Raw genomic sequence first — 22,458 nt, 5'->3', positions numbered from 1 at the left:
TAGGTTAGTACTTTATTACCTGGAGCATCAAAGAATGAGGGAAGATTTGATTATGAGGGATATAGATAGGGTAAATGCAAACAGACTTTTTCAACTGAGGTTGGATGAGACAAGAATTAAAAGACATGGGTTAAGTGTGAATGGTGAAATGTGATGGGGGAACTCCTTCATCGGAGGGTGATGAGAGTATGGATCCAGCTGTCAGCAGATATTGTGTTGTAGGTTAAATTTTGATAAGATTTGATAGGTACATGAATCGGAGGAGTATAGAGGCCTTTAGTCTCGGTGCAGGTCGATGGGAATAGGCAGAATAAATACTGTATTTCAGCACAGACAAGGTGGATTTAAGGTCCTCCTACAATTATATTGTGTTCTGTGGTTCTATAGTTCAAAATCTGTTGTGTTGGAAATATTTCTATGAGGAATTTGAAAAAAAATATGCAAAATTAGTTTTTAGGGTCAGGTTCCTGGTTATTAGAGTTTAATATGCCATTAATTATCCACTTAGGACACATGTAACCATTTTGATGTTCGAGATACTTAACTATTTATTAAGTACCTGAAAGTTGCATGAATTCATGTGAATCTATGATTTAGCTGGAGAATCAAACACAGGTGTGCTTAATGCAATTTTGGAATTTCAGCATTAATCCTCCATGTTGCTGTCATTACCACAGTAATCGCCATAACCTTGACCTCCACAGACAAAACTGTCTAAGCATATGTGAGAATGCTTTTGAGATTATGGATCTCAGTCGAGGCAATGATAGTAATATCAGTGTTAGTTTGTAAAGTAGCATACTTTCCAGATAATCTATTCTAATAAATGCTGGTTTTTCTGTGAACAATTATGAACTATCAATTTTCAAAACAATGAGCTTGAAATTTATGCAAGAAAGAATTGTAGATGTTTCACAACTGTCAATGTAACTTGGTGGAGATTTGCATCTGGAAAAAAAACCATGCCAGTGTGAATGAAAACACCACCCAAAAGTGTCAACCAGAAATGGCATTACCTTCCTCTACGTTAAGCCCATTTTTTATGGACTTTTTTTCAGTTTTTAACCATAATTTTTATATACTATTTTTCTTTTCTTTCTTTGGCTTGGTTTCGCGGACGAAGATTTATGGAGGGTGTAAATAGTCCACGTCAGCTGCAGGCTCGTTTGTGGCTGACAAGTCCGATGCGGGACAGGCAGATAAGCTAATGACAAATGTCATTAGATATGGGGATAGTGCCGGAGGATTGGCGCATTGCGCATGTGGATCCGTTATTTAAAAAGGGTTCAAGGAGGAAGCCTGGCAACTATCGGCCTGTAAGTTTGACGTCTGTGGTAGGTAAATTAATGGAGAAAATTCTTAGAGATAGTACTTATAAACATCTGGATAGACAGGGTCTGATCAGGAGCACTCAACATGGATTTGTGGGAGGAAGGTCATATTTGACCAATCTGATTGAATTTTTTGAAGAGATGACTAGGAATGTGGATGAGGGTAGCGCAGTGGATGTTGTCTATATGGACTTCAGTAAGGCCTTTGATAAGGTACCACATGGAAGGTTAGTTAAGAAGGTGCAGTCTTTAGGTATAAATTTTGAGATAGTCAAATGGATTGAACATTGGCTGAAAGGGAGAGGCCAGAGAGTGGTAGTGGATAATTGTCTGTCAGGTTGGAGGCCGGTGACCAGTGGTGTGCCTCAAGGATCTGTATTGGGCCCATTGTTGTTCGTTATATACATTAATGATCTAGATGATGGGGTGGTGAATTGGATTAGTAAATATGCAGACGATACTAAGATAGGTGGAATAGTGGATAATGAAGAAGGTTTTCAAGGATTGCAGAGGGATTTGGGCTGCTTAGAAAAGTGGGCTGAAAAATGGCAGATGGTATTTAATGCTGATAAGTGTGAGGTGCTTCATTTTGGTAAGAAGAATCTGAATAGGACAAACGTGGTAAATGGGAGAGCATTGAGGAATACAGAAGAGCAGAAAGATTTAGGAGTAACAGTACATCGTTCCCTGAAGGTAGAAACTCACGTGAATAGGGTGGTGAAGAAGGCTTTTAGAATGCTGGCCTTTATCAATCATTGCATGGAATATAGGAGTTGGGAGGTGATGTTGAGATTGTATAAGACGTTGGTGCGGCCTAATTTGGAGTTCTGTGTGCAGTTCTGGTCGCCTAATTATAGGAAGGATATAAACAGAGTGGAGAGAGTGCAGAGAAGGTTCACCAGAATGTTGCCTGGGTTTAAGCATCTGGAGTATGGGGAGAGATTGGACAGATTGGGTCTTTATTCTTTGGAGCGTAGAAGGTTGAGAGGGGATTTGATAGAAGTATTTAAGATTATGAAAGGGATAGACAGAATGGATGTGGATAGACTATTTCCGTTAAGAGGACATGAGTTAAGAATTAAGGGGCAGAGGTTTAGAGGTAACATGAGGGGGAACTTCTTTACTCAGAGAGTGGTAGCTGTGTGGAATGATCTTCTGGGAGAAATAGTGGCGGCGGAGTCAATTGTATTATTTAAGAAAAGGTTGGTCAGGTATATGGATGAGAAGAAGATGGAGGGTTATGCAGGGAGGTGGGACTAGAAAGGGGTGTTTGGTTCGGTGCGGACTAGAAGGGCCTAATGGCCTGTTTCCGTGCTGTAATTGTTATGTTATATATATTATGTTAATAAATATTCATTTCAACAATTAACTTAAGATTGCTTCCTGTCCATACGAATAGGGGATGGTTATCAGGTGGTTGACATGACGTGAACAGAACAGGTTCCTTGAAGATGAGCTCAGATCCGAAATGTCGGTAAAATATCTTTATCTTCTATGGACATTGTGAAACTGTCTGAGTTCCTCCAGCATTTCTGTGTGTTTTTACTACAATCACAGCATCTTCAGACTTTTGTGTTTCACTCATGTGCTGGATGCTTAGTCTGACAGTAAAATATAGAGATAAGAATTCAGATTTTCATCAGTAGTGCCACAATAAATGTGTGAAAGACGATGCTGACATTATTATTAAGATATTAAAAATATGATCCCATTCTGTACAGTCCTTTTGACTCAGTGTGTTTGATTGTAAAGGTAATAATATTAGAAATAAAAATACATTAATCCTTTTCTTGACAGTCTCTTTGTGCCCAGTATTCAGCAGAAAGACGTGAAGAAGAAAAAATGTGTGATCACCTAATAAGAGCAGCAAAGTATCGAGATCATGTGACAGCAACACAACTGATACAGAAGATTATTAACATTTTGACGGACAAGCATGGTGCTTGGGGAAGTTCTTCGTCAAGGTAAATCTACTGGTTTTAGATTCAGTTTCGGTCAAAATGGGACCCACCTCTCAGTTGTCACAAATGGTCATCAAATTTAGTAGGTAATAATAATAATACAATTTCTGTAGGTTATCCATCTGTCCTGATACAGAGTTATCCTAAAGATGATGGATCGAGTAATCAACAACCCAAAATTTGTCTTGTGGGATTGTGTAACTGGTATTAAACATGCAGGTCTATCAAGAAATACATATTGATATGTACCTTTCAGCTAAAAATAGTTTGGAGTTTTAAGTTGTGAATCTTTTATATAAATATGATTAATAGTTTAAAATGATGCTCAGGTGTATCCTTTCAGATAAGATTGAAATCCTATTTGCCCATTTGATATATGTAAAAGACCTTAAGACATGTCTTAGAAGAGAAATAACATTTTTTACTGTACTCTAACATATAGTTTAAGATGAGGAGGGGAAAGTTAAAGGAATTTTTCTATACAAAGAGTGGTAGGTGTTTGGAACAGGCAGTCAGGGGTAGTGGGTTAAGCAGATACAATAGCAGCATGAAAGAGCTTCGAAATAGACACATGAATAAGCAGGGATATTGGAATATGTACCATGTGCAGGCAGCAGAGTTTTAGTATATTGGGCATTATGTTTGGTGTATACACATAGGATGAAGGATCTGTTCCTGTGGCTCCACTGTTCTCTGTAATAGAAGAAACAATCCTTTAAAAACTTCAATTATTTAAATTATGTGTGTTTGGTTTACTGGCACATCAATTCAACATGGTAAATTATTGCCTCCAGGTTATGTGGAACACACAAGGTTCAACTATCTTTTGAGGAAAAGTTAAATATTTAATCACTTTGTACTGCCTGGTAGTCAGGGAACCACTCTGAAAATCAAGCTACTTCAAGATTCAAGATTCAATTTACTGTCATTGCAATAAAAGTGTCATATTACATGAAATTGCTTTTGCCTGCTGTGAGGCAGACAGGTTCGCCATGGCAGAAATTACCTGAAGCGCCTCTTATAGACAGAGAAAGAGAAGCAAAAGAGAACGAGTCCCCCCAGAGCCACCGAGTGTCGATGGATTCGCCTCCAGCACTCCTGCAGCCTACACTGCTACACAGTGTAAACCATTGGCAACCCGAGCTCCAGATCTGAACCTTTGACACGGTCAGGGACCCTTCAGTGCCTTCAGTACCCCCTCAGTTACCTGGTACCCCTTCAGCCACTTTCGAGCCAGTCTCTAGCAGTCTGCAGCCCGGCTCAAGTCTCCTGATAGCAGCGTCCAGCAGCCCACAGCCTCTCGCCTCAAGTCGTCAGCAGCCTGTCGCATGCATTGGTCTTTCAGCCGCATAGCCCCCTCATTGGTCTGCTGTCGTGGTCACCGTCCTGTGGGTCACCTCCTCTGATTCTCCTTCCCTGTTTTCTAGTGCCCTGCTCCAGTCCTCCGCTCCCCTGGAGTCTGCAACCCCTCATGGCTGCTGCCGATCAGAGGCGCTGCCAACTTGTGCACAGAGCACAGGCCCCACGGTCGCGGGATTTTAAATAAAACTGCTATCTGCTCCTTTAATGGGCTGTTCAAAGCCTGGGTGGAGCTGATGGCAGTTGGTCGAGCAGTTGGACCTTGCGAGAGTGCTGTATCTCAGCTCCTTTCTCCCTGCGGGTACGCACCAGCAGCAGCGCTGCCGTTACAGCGGCCGCCGTTTCCAAATTTACATTGTCTTTGCCATTCAACACCTCTTCATGACAATATTCGTGGGAGTAATTATGGCATGATTTTCATGCAGATTGTCTCATCTTCACTGTGTTGTTTGAAACTACTATTGCACCAATTGGGAAAGAAGATATCAAATCGCTCAAAATTTGACAGCAGTGGGGCACTATCATGAGCTGCCACGATATGTAGCCTCATGGATCAGAGTAATGCACATTCTACAATTAACATCTGGAAGGACTTTCTGTATTTAGCACTCATGCACACCTTAGAATGAGATGCCATGCATGACCATATGCATGCAAAACAGCATGTAATAGAAAAACAAGTAATCTTAAGAGCAGTAGTTCAGAGTAAAATTATTCAAATCTTTCACAGCACTAGTGGGCAGTCAAACAGTTAAGAGAAAAAGGATATTCCAAAATCAACTGCATCTTCAAGCATAGAAGACCAAGAACATAAGAACCAAATATGAGGCTGAAGATTTTGGAATTTATCTTCACAGAATTGTTTAGTGAGTTTTTGATTCAAATGAACTTCTACTGAGGTTCCTACCTTCTCAGAAACCAGTCTTCAGCCAAACTGATTCACTCTACAAAATAGAATAAAATGAATGAGACCACTGGATACAACACAGGCATTTGGATCAGGGAACAATTTAGCTGTTCCCAAATTAGTTATGCATCTAGTCAGCTGGCTAATCACAATTTCAATAGTATCTCCTTATTAATGAGTAAGATTGTTCAGATGTGTACAAAAAGCATGACAAATCCAACTCTGGACCCATTTCAATTCGCCTGCAGACAGAACAGCTCCACTGATGATGTTCCTTATCCCTCCATTCCACGCTCTCCCAACTGGAAAATGACGCTTCAAACGCCAAGCTGCTGTTCATTGATTTCAGCTCAGCGATCGTACCCCAGAGCCTCATGGAGTGGATTTCTTGCTGGGACTCAACGTCCCTCTCTGTAACTAGATTCTGGACTTCCTGACAGCAGAACATCGAGTACCATCATGCTGGGTGTTGGTGCACCTCAGAGCTGTGTGCTCAGCCCACTTGTGAACATGCTACTGACCCATGACTGCAATGCCAGATCCAGCACTAACAGAGTCTTAAGTATCCAAATTACACATCAGTAGTTGGGCTCACCAGCAACAACAACCTCTACAGAGTAGAGGTGGGAAATCTTGTGAAATGATGCGAGAATAACAACCTGAGTATCAGCATGGACAAGACAAAGGAGATTATTGTGGGCTTCAGGAGGACCAGGGACAACCACCCTCCACTACACTTTAATAGCTCAGTAATGGAGAGAGCCCCCCCACATCTCCATCGGGCACACAAAACTCAAAACGGTCAACCAGTTTACCTATCTCGGCTGCACCATTTCATCAGATGCAAGGATCGACAATGAGATAGACAACAGACTCGCCAAGGCAAATAGCGCCTTTGGAAGACTACACAAAAGAGTCTGGAAAAACAACCAACTGAAAAACCTCACAAAGATAAGCGTATACAGAGCCGTTGTCATACCCACACTCCTGTTCGGCTCCGAATCATGGGTCCTCTACCAGCATCACCTACGGCTCCTAGAACGCTTCCACCAGCGATGTCTCCGCTCCATCCTCAACATCCATTGGACCGCCTTCATCCCTAACGTCGAAGTACTCGAGATGGCAGAGGTCGACAGCATCGAGTCCACGCTGCTGAAGATCCAGCTGCGCTGGGTGGGTCACGTCTACAGAATGGAGGACCATCGCCTTCCCAAGATCGTGTTATATGGCGAGCTCTCCACTGGCCACCATGACAGAGGTGCACCAAAGAAAAAGTACAAGGACTGCCTAAAGAAATCTCTTGGTGCCTGCCACATTGACCACCGCCAGTGGGCTGATATTGCCTCAAACCGTGCATCTTGGCGCCTCACAGTTTGGCGGGCAGCAACCTCCTTTGAAGAAGACCGCAGAGCCCACCTCACTGACAAAAGGCAAAGGAGGAAAAACCCAACACCCAACCCCAACCAACCAATTTTCCCCTGCAGCCGCTGCAACCGTGTCTGCCTGTCCCGCATCGGACTTGTCAGCCACAAACGAGCCTGCAGCTGACGTGGACTTTTACCCCCTCCATAAATCTTCATCCGCGAAGCCAAGCCAAAGAAGAATGGAGAGAGTAGAGAGCAGCAAGTTCCTCGGAGTCCACTTAAGAAGTTACTTAGTCTAGTCATAACATCTCCTCACTTGTCAGGAAGGTGCAATATTGACTGCACTTCCTGAGAAGATTGAGTTGGGCAAGACTATCGACCACCATTCAGTTAACTTTCTACAGGAGCTTGATCAACAACATTTTGGTTGGCCTCATCACTGGGGTCTCCCTCCCTCACACCCCCTATTGATGGGATTTACCAGGATAATTATTTAAAGAAGGATCGCAAAATCAGGGAGGACTCCTATCACCCAGCAGGCAGCATTTTGCAGCTACTGCTGTTGGGAAAGAGATACTGGAGTATTAGTATCAGAACCACCAGGCTGAGAAATAACTTCTTTCCTCTGGCAATGAAATTGCTGAATGACTGATAGGCTACTCATACAAACCCTTGATGACTCAGCTATTTATTTAATAATAATATTAATTTATTTTAATATTGTATGGATGTACTGAGCATATATATCATTTATCTGTATTTGTGTTAAGTCCATGTGCGTTTGCAGTGTGTGGCACTGTAGTACTTATACAATCACATGATAATAAACAAACTAGTTTCAGGGAACAGTGATGGAAAATGCTGTTCGCAGTAACACTAAGTGGAACTTAATCTTGGTGTGTTTTTACTAGGATGACTCATTTTTCAGAAAGTTTTCCAATCTTGTCCAGATATGGGCTGAACTCAATTCCATAATTTTGGGGAGAGTGAATGCCCTTGACAAAACAGTCATGTATGATTACATTTGGTGCTCTATGAGTCCTAGTACAATTGAAATCAGCGGATATTAAGGGAAATATGTTCATTAATTGGAGTATTAGCTTGAACAAAAAATGCTGGTCGTGGTTGATGGAGATTGATCAACTCATTCCCAGGGTATCACTGCAGGAATTGTTATGGACAATACCAAGGATGTAATCTCTTCAGCAGCACCTTCATAAAATCAGAAGTAGGAATATTTGTTGATGATTGCTTCATGTGCAGTTCTATTTGCAAGTCTTCAGAAGATGAAGGAATTTATGCTTGAAAACAATCAAACAGTCCTTAGGCAAGGGATTTTTCATGATAAGTAACATTCACATCATATTTGCTAAGTAATATCATCTACAACAAAGGAAAGTCTAACCATTTAACCTTTGTGTTCACTGCCATAATCATGTTGAGTTCCACATGATGAACAAATGACACGATTGACCAGCAACATGTAAGAGATTCACCTCTTAAATGTAAAGCACAGTCCTTTTTTAAAAATTTTTATTTTTCACACTATGAACCATATTAATCAAAATACACAGAAACATTTCCCTCTTGAATATACATAGTGTCATTTTCTCCTTCCCACCCCCCTCCAAACCCATTAAACGTTCAACATATACAATACAGTAAACCCATTAAACAATGTCATCACACAATGAAAATAAACAAGAAAATTGTGTCATCTACTTTTACACACTGGGTCAGTTCATTTTGTCGTCTTCTCATTCTGTCATTTTAGGGGGTGGAGGTCCGCGATAGGCCCTCTCTGTTGTGTTCCATGTACGGTTCCCAAATTTGTTCAAATAATGTGACTTTATTTTTTAAATTATGTGTTATTTTTTCCAATGGTATACATTTATTCATTTCCATGTACCATTGCTGTACTCTCAGGCTCTCTTCTGATTTCCAAGTTGACATTATACATTTTTTGCTACCGCTAAGGCTATCATAATAAATATTTTTTGCACTTCATCCAGTTTAAGGCCTAATTCTTTACTTCTTATATTACTTAGAAGAAAGATCTCTGACTTTTTGGCATGTTGCTTTTTGTGATTTTATTTAATATCTGAGTTAGATTTTCACTTTCTCACATGCCCAAATTGCATGTACTGTTGTTCCCGTTTCCTTCTTACAGTGAAAACATCTATCTGATACTGTTGGATCCCACTTATTTAACTTTTGGGGCGTGATATATAGCCTGTGTAACCAATTATATTGTATCATGCGTAACCTCGTTTTTATTATATTTCTCATAGTTCCGGAGCATAGCTTTTCCCATATTTCATTTTTCATATCTTTATGCTTAGATGTTTTTTCCCACTTTTGTTTGGGTTTATAGCTTATTTCATCACTTTCTTTCTCTTGCAGCCTGATGTACATGGTTGTTACAAATCTTTTTATTATCGTTGTTTCTGTAATCACATATTCAAAGCAGCTTCCTTCTGGTAATCTTAGTCTGCTTCCCAATTTGTCCTTTGAGTAGGTTTTCAGTTGGTGGTATGCAAACATTGTACCATGAGTTATTCCATATTTGTACTTCATTTGTTCAAATCATAATAAATTTTTTCCCAAAAAACAATTTTCTATTCTTTTAATTCCTTTTCTCTAAAGGAAAGGTTATCTATTGTGAAAGGGATTAGTTGATTTTGCGTCAATAATAATTTTGGTAGTTGGTAATTTGTTTTTTTCCTTTCTACGTGAATCTTCCAAATGTTGAGCATTACTGATAAATTCCTACGTTGCACCAGCTTTTCATCCCACTTATATAGTATATGTTCAGGTACCTTCTCCCCTATTTTATCCAGCTCTATCTTGGTCCAAGCTGGTTTTTCCTTTGTTTGATAAAAATCTGATAGATATCTTAATTGTGCTGCTCTATAATAATTTTTAAAGTTAGGTAGCTGCAAACCACCTTGTTTGTTACATTCTGTTAATTTATCCAGTGCTATCCTTGGTTCCCCCCCCCCCCCCTTTTCCATAAGAATTTCCTTATTATTCTCTTTAGTTCATTGAAGAATTTCTCTGTTAAGGGAATTGGTAACAGTTGAAATAGGTATTGTATTCTTGGGAAGATATTCATTTTAATGCAATTTACCCTTCCTATCAGTGTTAGTGGTAAATCTTTCCAATGTTCTAAGTCATCTTGTAATTTCTTCATTAATGGCTGATAATTTAATATGTATAGATGGCCTAGATTATTTAGTCTAATGCCTAGGTATCGGATTGCTTGTGTTTGCCATTTAAATGGTGATTATTTTTTAAACTTTGTGTAGTCCGCATTATTCATTGGCATTGCTTCACTTTTATTTGCGTTGATCTTGTACCCCGATATTTCTCCATATTCCTTCAATTTCTTATGTAATTCTTTTATTGATAATTCTGGTTCTGTTAAGTATACTATGATGTCATCTGCAAATAGACTGATCTTATATTCCTTCCCTTTTATTTTTATCCCTTTTATTTTATTTTCTGTTCTTATCAGTTATGCCAATGGTTCTATTCCTAACGCGAACAGTGAGGGAGATAGTGGACATCCCTGCCTAGTTGACCTGGTTAATTTAAATTGGTTTGATATATATCCATTTACAGTCACCTTCGCCATTGGACCCTTATATAATGCTTTAATCTAATTAATATATTTATCTGGTAGTTTGAACCTCTGTAGTACTTTGAATCTTCTTTGGCTTGGCTTCGCGGACGAAGATTTATGGAGGGGGTAAATATCCACGTCAGCTGCAGGCTCGTTTGTGGCTGACAAGTCCGATGCGGGACAGGCAGACACGGTTGCAGCGGCTGCAGGGGAAAATTGGTTGGTTGGGGTTGGGTGTTGGGTTTTTCCTCCTTTGCCTTTTGTCAGTGAGGTGGGCTCTGCGGTCTTCCTCAAAGGAGGTTGCTGCCCGCCAAACTGTGAGGCGCCAAGATGCACGGTTTGAGGCGATATCAGCCCACTGGCGGTGGTCAATGTGGCAGGCACCAAGAGATTTCTTTAGGCAGTCCTTGTACCTTTTCTTTGGTGCACCTCTGTCACGATGGCCTGTGGAGAGCTCGCCATATAACACGATCTTGGGAAGGCGATGGTCCTCCATTCTGGAGACGTGACCCACCCAGCGCAGCTGGATCTTCAGCAGCGTGGACTCGATGCTGTTGACCTCTGCCATCTCGAGTACTTCGATGTTAGGGATGAAAGCGCTCCAATGAATGTTGAGGATGGAGCGGAGACAACGCTGGTGGAAGCGTTCTAGGAGCCGTAGGTGATGCCGGTAGAGGACCCATGATTCGGAGCCGAACAGGAGTGTGGGTATGACAACGGCTCTGTATACGCTTATCTTTGTGAGGTTTTTCAGTTGGTTGTTTTTCCAGACTCTTTTGTGTAGTCTTCCAAAGGCGCTATTTGCCTTGGCGAGTCTGTTGTCTATCTCGTGGTCGATCCTTGCATCTGATGAAATGGTGCAGCCGAGATAGGTAAACTGGTTGATCGTTTTGAGTTTTGTGTGCCCGATGGAGATGTGGGGGGGGCTGGTAGTCATGGTCTAAAGCAACAGCCACTGTTGGCGTCTTATTTCCTTGTACTGCATGGATTAAGTTAATGAACTTAATTGTCTGTTGTTCGCCTTTTCTTAATAAATCCAGTTTGATCTAGTTTTACTATTTTTGGTACACAGTCGGCCATTCTGTTTGCTAATAGTTTAGCTATTATCTTATAATCTGAGTTAAGTAGAGATATTGGTCTATACGATGCTGGTGTTAGTGGATCTTTCCCCGTCTTTGGTATTACTGTAATTATTACTGTTTTACATGAGTCTGGCAAGTTTTGTGTTTCTTCTATCTGGTTCATTACTTCCAGGAGAGGAGGAATTAGTAACTCTTTAAATGCATGGATTAAGTTAATGAACTTACGGACATTGTCTATTGTTCACCTTTTCTTAATAGAAAAGAAAAGAATTTTATAGAATTCTATTGGGAGTCCGTCCTCCCCAGGCATTTTATTGTTACGGTAGCTTTTTTAATATATCTTGTATTTCCTCTATTTCAAATGGTTTTATCAATTTGTTTTGCTCCTCTTGCAATTTCAGTAGTTCAATTTTAGCTAGAAACTCATCTATTTTGTCTTCTTTCCCTTCATTCTCAGTTCGGTATAATTGTGTGTAGAATTCCTTGAAGTTTTCATTGATCTCTGTTCGGTTATATGTAATTTGTTTGTCCTTTTTCCTTGATGCCAATACCGTTCTTTTAGCTTGTTCTGTTGTAAGCTGCCAAGTTAGTATTTTGTGCGTTTTTTCTTCTAGCTCATAATACTAATGCTTTATTTTCATTATGTTCTTCTCCACATTATATGTTTGTAGTGTTTCGTATTTTTTTTTGTCCGCCAATTCTCTTCTTTTTGTTGTATCTTCCCTTGTTGCTAGTTATTTTTCTGTACTTACTATTTCCCTTTCCAGCTGTTCTATTTCCCGATTGTAGTCCTTTTTCATCTTAGTTACATAACTTATTATCTGCCCTCTGATGAAGGCTTTCATCGCATCCTATAATATAAATTTGTCTTTCACTGATTCCGTATTTATTTCAAAGTACATTTTAATTTGACACTCAATAAATACTCTAAATTCCTGTCTTTTAAGTAGCATCTATATGTTCTTGACGGGATGTCCTCCAGTTCTATTGCTAATAACAGGGGTGAGTGATCCAATAACAATCTAGCTTTATATTCCGTTTTCCTAACTCTCCTTTGGATGTGGTCTGACAACAGGAACTGGTTTATGTTTACTCGAATAATATGAGTATTCCTTCTCCTCTGGGTGTTGTCTCCTCCATATATCCGAAAGTTGCATTTCCTGCATTGATTTAACCATAAATTTGGCTACTTTGTTCTTTCTGCTAGTCTTTTGTCCAGTTTTATCCATCTTTGAATCCAAATCAAGGTTAATGTCCCCTCCTATCAATATATTCCCCTACATATCTACAATCTTAAAAAAAAACGGATAAACTTTTGATCCTCTTCATTAGGTGCATATATATTGTCCAAATTCCAGAGTTCTGAATATATCTGACACTTTATCATTACATATCACCCTGCTGGATCTATTATTTCCTCCTCTATTTTGATTGGTACATTTTTATTGATTAATATAGCTACACCTCTGGCTTTTGAGTTGTATGATGCTGCCGCTACGTGCCCTACCCAGTCTCTCTTTAATTTATTGTGTTCCACATCAGTTACATGCATTTCCTGCATGAATGCTATATCTACTTTTTCTCTTTTCAGTAAATTTAATAGCCTCTTCCTTTTGATTTTGTTATGTATTCCATTCATATTTATAGTCATATCGTTCAACATGGCCATCTCATACTCTGTTTGCATCTCATTTCTTCTTCCTCAACACCACCTTTCCCCTTTTCCCCATTTTCATTTCTCAGTTTTCTTTTTTTGAACGCACTGTATTACAACACTTCTAAAACATAAAATACTTTAACTTCTCCCACATCTAAAATTCCCTTAACCCCAAATGTCCCCCCATCTCTGAGTCGCCCCTTGTCCCTTGCTGGGCAACTACAACTCCCCTCTCCATTCGGACTGCGAACCCGTTCGCTAGTGTCAACTGATTTCGCAGTGACTGTTATTCTCTCCCACCCAACCCCCTCCAGAAGAGACTTTTATCTTCACATTACAACAAGGCTCCCCCTCTTTTCTTCTCTTTTTCTTATTTATAAAAAAAATTGAAACCCTCCTCTTTTACCCCCCTTCTCCCTTACTTCCCTTTTCTTCCCTTCTTTAGTTCTTACTTATACATTATTTTTACATCTTTATATGTAGTTTGTCATCGTTCTTTGTTCTTGTTACATCTTACTTTCTGTCTTGCAGGCGTTCTGCAAACTCTCATGCTTTCTCCAGATCCGAGAACAGTCTGTTTTGCTCCCCCGGGATAACTATTTTAAGCACCGCTGGATATCTTATCATAAATTTATAGCCTTTTCTCCATAGGATCAGTTTTGCTGCTTAAACTCCTTCCTCTTCTTTAGGAGCTCAAAACTTATGTCTGGGTAGAAATTTTTTTTTGACCTTTGTACTCCAGTGGTTTCTTGTCTTATCTAATTTTATTCATTGCCTTCTTCAATATATTTTCTCTTGTCGTGTATCTCAGAAATGTTACTAAAACGGATCTTGGTTTTTGTTGTGACTGTGGTTTCGGGGCTAATGTTCTGTGTGCCCTTTCTATTTCCATTCCTTCCTGCATTTCTGGCATTCCCAGGACTTTTGGGATCCATTCTTTTAAAAATTCATTCATATCTTTGCCTTCTTCATCTTCCTTTAGGCCCACTATCTTTATATTGTTTCGCCTACTATAGTTTTCCATTATATCCATCTTCTGAGCTAACAACTCTTGTGTTTCTTTAACTTTTTTGTAACTTTCTGCCAATTTTCTTTTTAAGTCGTTCACTTCCATTTCTACAGCCATTTCTCATTCTTCCACATTTTCTAATCCTTTCCGTACATCTGTTATGACCAGCTCTATTCTACTCACTTTTTCTTCTGTACTTTTCATTTTTCTTTTCATTTCACTAAATTCTAGTTTCAACCATTCTTTTAATGCTTTCATTTGTTCCTGAAATTTTTTTTTAATCTATGTACTGTCCATTCATTTTACCTCCTATTCCTCTGTGCAGAGCTTGGTGTTCTCCTTCTTCTTCTGTGTCTGCTCTTGGGTTTGTGTCTTCTATTTCTCTTCCTTGCATCTGTGTCTCTTCTGACTTTCTTGTTGAGCTGCTTGTCTCAGTTTGTTGGGTATTTTTTTTTCATGGTTTCTTGATGTTGGTCCTCTTCTTTTCGGCTGGTTATCTGTTGTGTCTCCTGCTTCCGTTTTTCTTTCTCACCCCTCCCTTTCCCATTGCTTTCTTTATCTTTCAGCTGGGAGCCCTGCTGTCAGTCATCTCTCAGCTGTCCCCCCTCCCGTCGGTGTTCTCCTTGTCGTGCACAGCTGTGCATGCGCAATTCCTCGCGCATGCACAGTTTCGCACCTTTGTTTGGCTCAGTGAGCCATTTTTGCAGTCACGCAGTTGGTGGGTCGCGACCCTGCGGGGTCTTCACTAACCTCAGGGAGCAGGCTCCTCTTTCCATGGTGGGTCCTTGCTTTTTCGTGCAGGTAAGGCCTTCACCTTGCTCTTCCGGCGTCTTTCCTTTTTTTCCCGTTGTTTTTGGTTTTTCTTTCTTAGGTGCCATTTTCTCCACTCCTTTATCTTTTATTTGTTGTGTTTTGTGTTTCTGGGGCTTTGCTTTTTCTTTTCTGGAGAGGGCTGGTATTCTCCTACCGGCCGCTACTCCATCACATGACTCCTCCCATGTAAAGCACAGTCCTGATGGATGAGGGGATGCATAAGTACAATTCCACCAATGGTCACTCAAGATGTCAACACTAGATAAAGCAAGGCAAGCTGTCAAATTTTTATCTATCTATGTACTTAAACAATCACTACCTTTACTGTGAGAACATACAGGTTGTACCTCTCTTATCTGGTGATCTGTGATCTGGTAACTCCCATGGTTCGGCACGTTTGAATCTGCTGCCATTAGTACAAACTCCTTACAGACAGCATGGAATTCGAACTGCAATCTCGATCGCTGGCACTGTATTGGTTGAATCTGGCACGATTGGCACCGGGGTTCGAGTCACAAGCTGTGAGGAGTTTGTACCAATGACGGCAGATTCAAGCTTTACAGTGCCAGCGATCGGGGCTGGGGTTTGAGACCTGTGCTGTCTGTAAGGAGTTTGTACTAACGTCCCAATCGCTGGCGTCATGCTAACTGTGCCGCTCCACAGTATTATTTCCTGTTTTAAGCTTTTTTCTACCCAATGTCGCTGGATTAAAGATGTATATCCTATAGTAGATACAGTGTTATTAGCTGGAAAATGCATATTGTTTTAATTGATGTGGCTGCCCCAATAGTGACTAAACCAATGATCTCTACAATGAAGAAGGACAAGGTGAACTTGTGAGCACCACCACCTGCATCTTTGCACACCAAGTTATGAAATGCAACACTGTTTATTCATTGTCAATGGGTATGCTTTTAACCCAATAACATTATGGGAAGATTTGCAACAGAAGGACTAGAACAGTTCAAGAAAGTGACTTATGTCCTATTGCACTTGAGAAGTGGTAATAAATGCAATTGACACCCTGATTTCAATAAAGGAATAAATGTACAACAAAAAATCTTCTAGCAGAGCCAAGGAAAATGTTAAACTGCTTTTATATCAGATGCTTTTAAAGGGCACTGTTCTGCAGAGTAAATATGCCATAGTGCAGATTTATAACTTGTTAATATATGAATTGGGAATGTTTCTGGCTTGTGTCTTCATACAGATCTTGTCTCAATGTCATAGTTTTTTGTTGACAGTGGATATCCAACTTAATGTACTTGAAAACTGCCTTTTGATGTTAAATTAATTTGAATTTGAAACGAATTTGGAAAAAAATACAGTCTTGAGCTATATATGTATTTGATAAAACATTAATACAAAGAAAGAGACTGGTTTAATAAACAAAATATATGATTAATGGTGAGCAAAAAACCCTTATTTCAAAATCCCAAGATGCTTTTAGGATACCTGGATATTGTTTCAAATGACCCAAACAATTTTGAGCAACAATGGCAGTTACAACTGGAACATGTGTGAATCCAAAGTTCTTTCGATATTCTTTTGCTGTGATGCTGGCTCCTTTGAATGCCACATGGAGTCTAGCAGCAAGTTTTAACTTCCTGAAGTTTCTCATCAGATGTTTTGGAAAATATATCTGGTGAATTACTCGATTCATTTCATTTGAGGGAATAAGATGAGTTTTTTTTTGGAATTTACATAATTTTGGATTAAGTGTTTAATTGTTTTTGTACTTTCTGATGTTTTAAGCACAGCATTTTAAAAATGTGCACTAAAGTATGATTAATTTTTAAATGTTTTGAATGTTTGTGAATTAAGAACATTCATAATGATTCAAATTTTGATAATTCAGAATGCTGGTAAGCATACTGTAGTGGTTTAATGGATGTGAAACTGGGTAGGATTTGACTTTCAAGGTTGCAGAACAATTTGTGCAGGTAAGTTTGTATCATAGATAATCTTGATGGTGGGGAGGGTTTTGCCTGTGATGTCCACTACCCTTTTGCAGGGGTTTACATTCAGAGGTATTGGTGTCCCCATACCAGACCATGATGGAGCTGGTCAACACACGTTCCACCACAACATCAGTCAGTCAGTGCAGGGCTGTTCCCCTCACTTACAAGTATACCATTTTGGATATTGTTAGGTAGTGGGAACCTACCAGGAACAACCCACAGCGATTAGTTCTTTGGCAGGGAGTCTAGTCTGGGGAATAAGAAGGGAAGGGAGGAGAAGAAGTGAGATGGAGTGATAGGGGATTTCATAATTATAGAGTTAAATAAGAGGTTGTGAGGAAGGGATCGAGTATCCCGAATGGATGTTGCCTCCCTGGTGCCAGGTTCAGAGATATCTCAGGTCGAGTTCATGGCATTCTTAGGAGGGTGGGTGAGCAACCAGATGAGGTGGTCCATGTAGGGACCAATGACGTGAGTAGGAAGGGTGATGATGTAGCAACTGAGTTGCAGTATGAAATGAAGAATGAGAAAATGATCAAATGAAGTTCAGAAAAAGTAATTTACTCAAACAGTTACACGCATCTTTTTAAAACCCCATGTGCTCCAAATGACATCATTGCTTTGTGACGTCGCGACGTCACTCAGAACCTCCCAAGGCAGTTCCATTAAGCCTCCAGTAAGCTGCCACAATGAGGTCCTGCAAAGAATTTTAAGGGAGTTAGATGCAAAGTTGAAGGACAGGCCGTCTAGGGTTGTAATCTCAGGATTGCTACCTGTGCCAAGTGAGGTTAGAAATAGCAGGATAATGCAGCTTAACACGTGGCATGGTGCAGGAGGGAGGGCTTCAGGTTTCTGGATCATTGGTCTCTCTTCCAGGGAAAGTGGGACCTATTCTGATGGGAGATTAGCATTTGAATTGGAAGGGGACTAATATCTTTGTGGGATGGTTTGCTGGTGCTGTTCCGGTTGGGGGGGGGATTTAAACTAGATTTTCAGGGGGGTGGGAACCACAGAGCTAGAGCAGATAGGGGAGTGGAGGAGGGATAAGATGGTGTGCAAATTGCATGTAACATCAGTCATCTAAGGGTTGTACATGGTGAAAATGTTCTCAAGTGATCTATTTCAATGCAAGTTGTAGGAAAGACAGATGAGCTTAGCACGTGGATTGCCATGTGGAATTATTACATTGTGGGTATTAGTGAAACTTGGTTCCAGGAGGGACAGGTTTGGCATCTTAATGTTCCAGCTTCTGTTGTTTCAGATGTGATTGAATGGGGTGGGGAGGAGTGCCATTGTTCATCATGGAAAATATCACTGCTATGCTCAGGCAGGACAGACCAGAAGGCACATCTACTAAGGCTATACTGGGGAGCTGAGTAACAGGAGGGGTTGTGCCCACACTCTTGGGGTTGTATTGTAGACCGCCCAATAGTCAATGAGAATTGGAGGAGCAAATATGTAGACATCTGCAGGGAACACAAGTTGTGATCGTTGGGGATTTTAACTTTTCATATATTGACTGGGGCACCCATACTGTAAAAGGGCTGTGGATGGCTTGTAGTTTGTCAAATGTGTTCATGAAAGTTTCCAAAGTCATTATATAGAGATACCAACTAGAGTGTGTGCAATACTGGATCTTCAGTTAGGGAATGAGACAAGACAGGTGACGGAAGTATGTAATGGGGAACAATTTGGGCCCAGTGATCATAACACCATGATTTCAAGTTAATTATGGATGAAGGTTGGTCTAGTCCTTGAGTTGAGATTCTAAATTGGTGGAAGGCCAATTTTGAGGGAATGAGAAAGCATCTAGAATGCATGAATTGGGATAAGTAGTTTTCTAGCAAGGATGTGCAAAGGGTAAGTGGAGGATCTTCAAAGGTGAAATTTTGAGAGTGCAGAGCTTGTATGTTCCTGTCAGGAGTAAAAGTAAAGTTAACCGGCATAAGAAACCTTGAGGATCTGGTTGCTCACCCACCCTTCAAACCTGTCCCTCCTGGATATTGGGGATCTGGTTCAGACGAAGAGACAGGTACTTAGCAGGTATTGGCAACACGGAGAAAATGAGGTACTTGAGGAATGTAAAAAATGTAAGGTTAAAAGAAAACATGAGGTTACTTTGACAGACAATGTGAAGGAAACTCCTAAGGGTTTCTACAGGTATATTAAGAGCAAAAGGATAGTAAGGGACAAAATTGGCCCCTTTGAAGATCAAAGTGGTTGGCCCTGTATGGAGCCAGAGAGATGAGGGTGATCTTAAATGTATTTGTTTTTACATTAGTATTAACTCAGTCAAGAAAAATTAGGAAAACAAGGAATGAAGTCATGGAACCTATATAAATTAAAGAGGAGGAGGTGCTTGCTGTCTTAAAGCAAGTATGGGTGGATAAGTCGCCGGTCCTGACAAGATATTCCCTTGGACGTTAATGGTGGCTAGTGTAGAAATTGAAGGGGCTCTGGCAGAAATATTTAAAATATCCTTTGCCATGGGTGTGGTGTCAGAGGATTGGAGGGTAGCTCATATTGTTCTGTGGTTTAAAAAAGGCTCGAAAAGTATCCCTGGAATTTGTAGGCCAGTGAGCCTGATGTCAGTAGTATTAAATTATTGGAACGTATGGCACGAGTTCTGATATACAAGTATTTGGATAGCCAGGGACTGATTAGGGATTGTCGATGGTAGGTTGTGTTTAACCAATCTTACAGAGTTTTTCAGGGAAGTTACCAGAAAAATTGATGAGGGAAAGGCTGTGGATGTTGTCCATGTGGACTTTAGTCAGGCCTTTGACAAGGTCCCACATGGCAGGTTAGTCTGGAAGGTTCAGACACTTGGTATTCATGGTTTCAACTGGATTCAACATTGGCTATATGGGAGAGGCCAGAGAGTGGTGGTGGAAGATTGCTTCTCAGACTGGAGGCCTGTGACTAGTGGTGTGCCTCAGGGATCAGTGCTGGGTCAATGATCTGGATAATAATGAGGTAAATTGGATCAGAAAGTTTGTGGATGACACAAAGATTGGAGGGGTTGTGGACAGCAAGGAAGGTTCTCAAAGCTTGCAGAGGAATCTGGACCAGCTGGAAAAATTGCAGATGGAATTTAATGCAGACAAGTGTGAGACATTGCATTTGGAAGGACAAACCAAGAAGAGGCATGAACGGTAAATGGTAGAGGAGTGCGGTAGAACAGAAGGATTTGACAGTGCAGATACATAATTCCATGAAAGAGATGAACACAGGTATATAGGGATGTAAAGAGAGCTTTTGGCATATTGGCCTTTATAAAACAAAGTATTGAATATAGGAGCTGGGATGTTATTATAAAGTTGTATAAGACATAGATGAGGCCAAATTTGGAATATTGTGTGTAGTTCTTGTCACCTAACTACGGGGAAATTATCAATAAGATTGAAAGAGTGCAGGAAGGATTTACTAGGATGTTGCCCGGTCTTCAGTAACTATGATACAAGGAAAGGTTAAATAGGTTAGGACTTTATTCCTTGGAGTGTAGAAGAATGAAGGGAGATTTGATAGGGCAGTTAAAATTATGAGGAGCATAGATAGGCTTTTTCCATTGATGGTAGGTGAGATACAAACCAGAGGATATGGGTTAAGAATGAAAGGGGAAATGTTTAGGGGAAACATGAGGGGGAACTTCTTCACACAGAGCATAGTGGGAATGTGAAATGAGCTGCCAGTTAAAGTGGTGAAAGCAGGCTCAATTTTAATATTTAGGAAGAATTTGGACATTGGCTCTTGAAAAAATGACATGGGACTACAGGCTGGGAGGACATAGACTTCCAGATATAAAAAAATACTACTTAGCTGCACAGGCAAGATTCCTTGCAGCCTTCTTCATTGATGACAACCCCCCACACCCCCCCCCCAACCTTTCTTGGATTCAGATGGGAACGTACTCAATGGAGGAGGTGGAAGCATAGGATTTTATCTATAAATTGAATGTCAAATCACTAGAAAAAAAGACAGATAATCCCACACTAATACATTTGATCAGAACGTGACAAGAAATTAATGAATGTGTATGAAAAAAATGTAGGGATCTCAATAAAAGCTCCATTGTGTAAAAAGTGTTATTACCTATGAACATAGGCAATAGAATATTAAATTTTGTGGTATGACAAGGGTACAAGAGGTATTAAAGACTGTTACATGGAAGGAACTCTTATGTCCTTTGAACAATTAAAACACAAATACGGATGACCAATTGGACCCCCTTCTGTTTTCTCCAACTTAGATTGTTCTTAACAGAAAGATGGGGACCAACGTTGACCCCACCTGAAATTAGTGAATCTGAACGAACGGTCTGGATGGGGAACACATCCAAATTTATAACAAAAATGTACTATCCTCTCCAGAGAAAAGTGCAAAACCAGGATTACAGAGGTCAAGAGAAAAATGGGATTTAGACTTGGGTGTGGTGATTTCAGAAAGAAGCTGGTCAGATTGGTGTAAGGATAGCATGACATCAATTATAAATGCAACAAATGCAACCTAGATTGTATACCTAAAATGGATGAGAGGGGGGGGTGGCTTGGGAGGAGGGAGGGGGGGGGAGAAAAAGTCACTGTATATGTGTGAAAAAGAAAAAGTGTATATCATGGCTAATGTGATTTATGGTGTGAAAAATAAAAATTTTTAAAAAAAGGAAAAAAAAAAATTATAAATGCAACATATGGATTGCCTCAGTATAATTTTTTTACACCAATTATATCTTACCCCACGGAAATTACATAGATCAAAAGCAGAAATATCAGAGATATGTTTCAGATATGGTACTGAGACAGGAACATGGTCGTGTGTGAAGGTGAGGCCATTTTTGCAAGACATCACAGAAAAATGAACTAGGATAACAGGAGTGGCCTTCTTGGGCGACCCGGAGCTTTATCTACTTGGTAATTTTATGGAAATAAGCAACAAATTGAATAAATATTTATCTCATTATGAGATAAAGATTTATTTCATTTATAAAAGTAGCTCTGGCTGTATCAAAAAATGTATTGCATTCACTTGGAGGTCCAACTCCCCTCTACTTACAGCACGAAGGCCTATGGAATGAACAGCTATATACCTGTGGTGAATGTCTGCCAAGCTGCCTGTCTCCCCTCTGGCGAGCCTTGCTGTACTAACATTGGCTGTGCATTATCTCTACTGTTAAGGACACTCCCCTTGGATATAACTGTATATGCATCTATTGTCTTTCATTATTGTACCATGAGTTTCTGCTAATAAAAACCACGATTATTGTTTGACCACATCGTCTTTGTCTACTTCATCAACTGGCACTTCAATTTTATTAGCAGAAACTCCAAATCAATCATTTGGAATAGTGGACACAGTCAACTCAGATAAAGAAAACATTTCCTATGATATCCTT

The 22,458-nt window shown here is 40.1% G+C and overlaps 1 protein-coding gene across 3 annotated transcripts in view; it reads left to right on the top strand.

Moving 5' to 3' along the window:
* The window catches only part of lrba (LPS-responsive vesicle trafficking, beach and anchor containing), an 871,588-nt gene that overhangs the window by 374,823 nt on the left and 474,307 nt on the right, over window positions 1–22,458 (top strand). For all 3 annotated transcript variants that reach the window (XM_069926437.1, XM_069926436.1, XM_069926438.1), the window contains one exon: window positions 3,129–3,295. In XM_069926437.1, coding sequence (XP_069782538.1) covers window positions 3,129–3,295 — 167 coding nt within the window. The remainder of the gene's footprint in view (window positions 1–3,128; window positions 3,296–22,458) is intronic.

Source organism: Narcine bancroftii, chromosome 3 (genome assembly GCF_036971445.1).
Source record: "Narcine bancroftii isolate sNarBan1 chromosome 3, sNarBan1.hap1, whole genome shotgun sequence".
Classification (NCBI taxonomy): domain Eukaryota; kingdom Metazoa; phylum Chordata; class Chondrichthyes; order Torpediniformes; family Narcinidae; genus Narcine; species Narcine bancroftii.
This window is presented reverse-complemented; position numbering and strand designations above follow the sequence as displayed.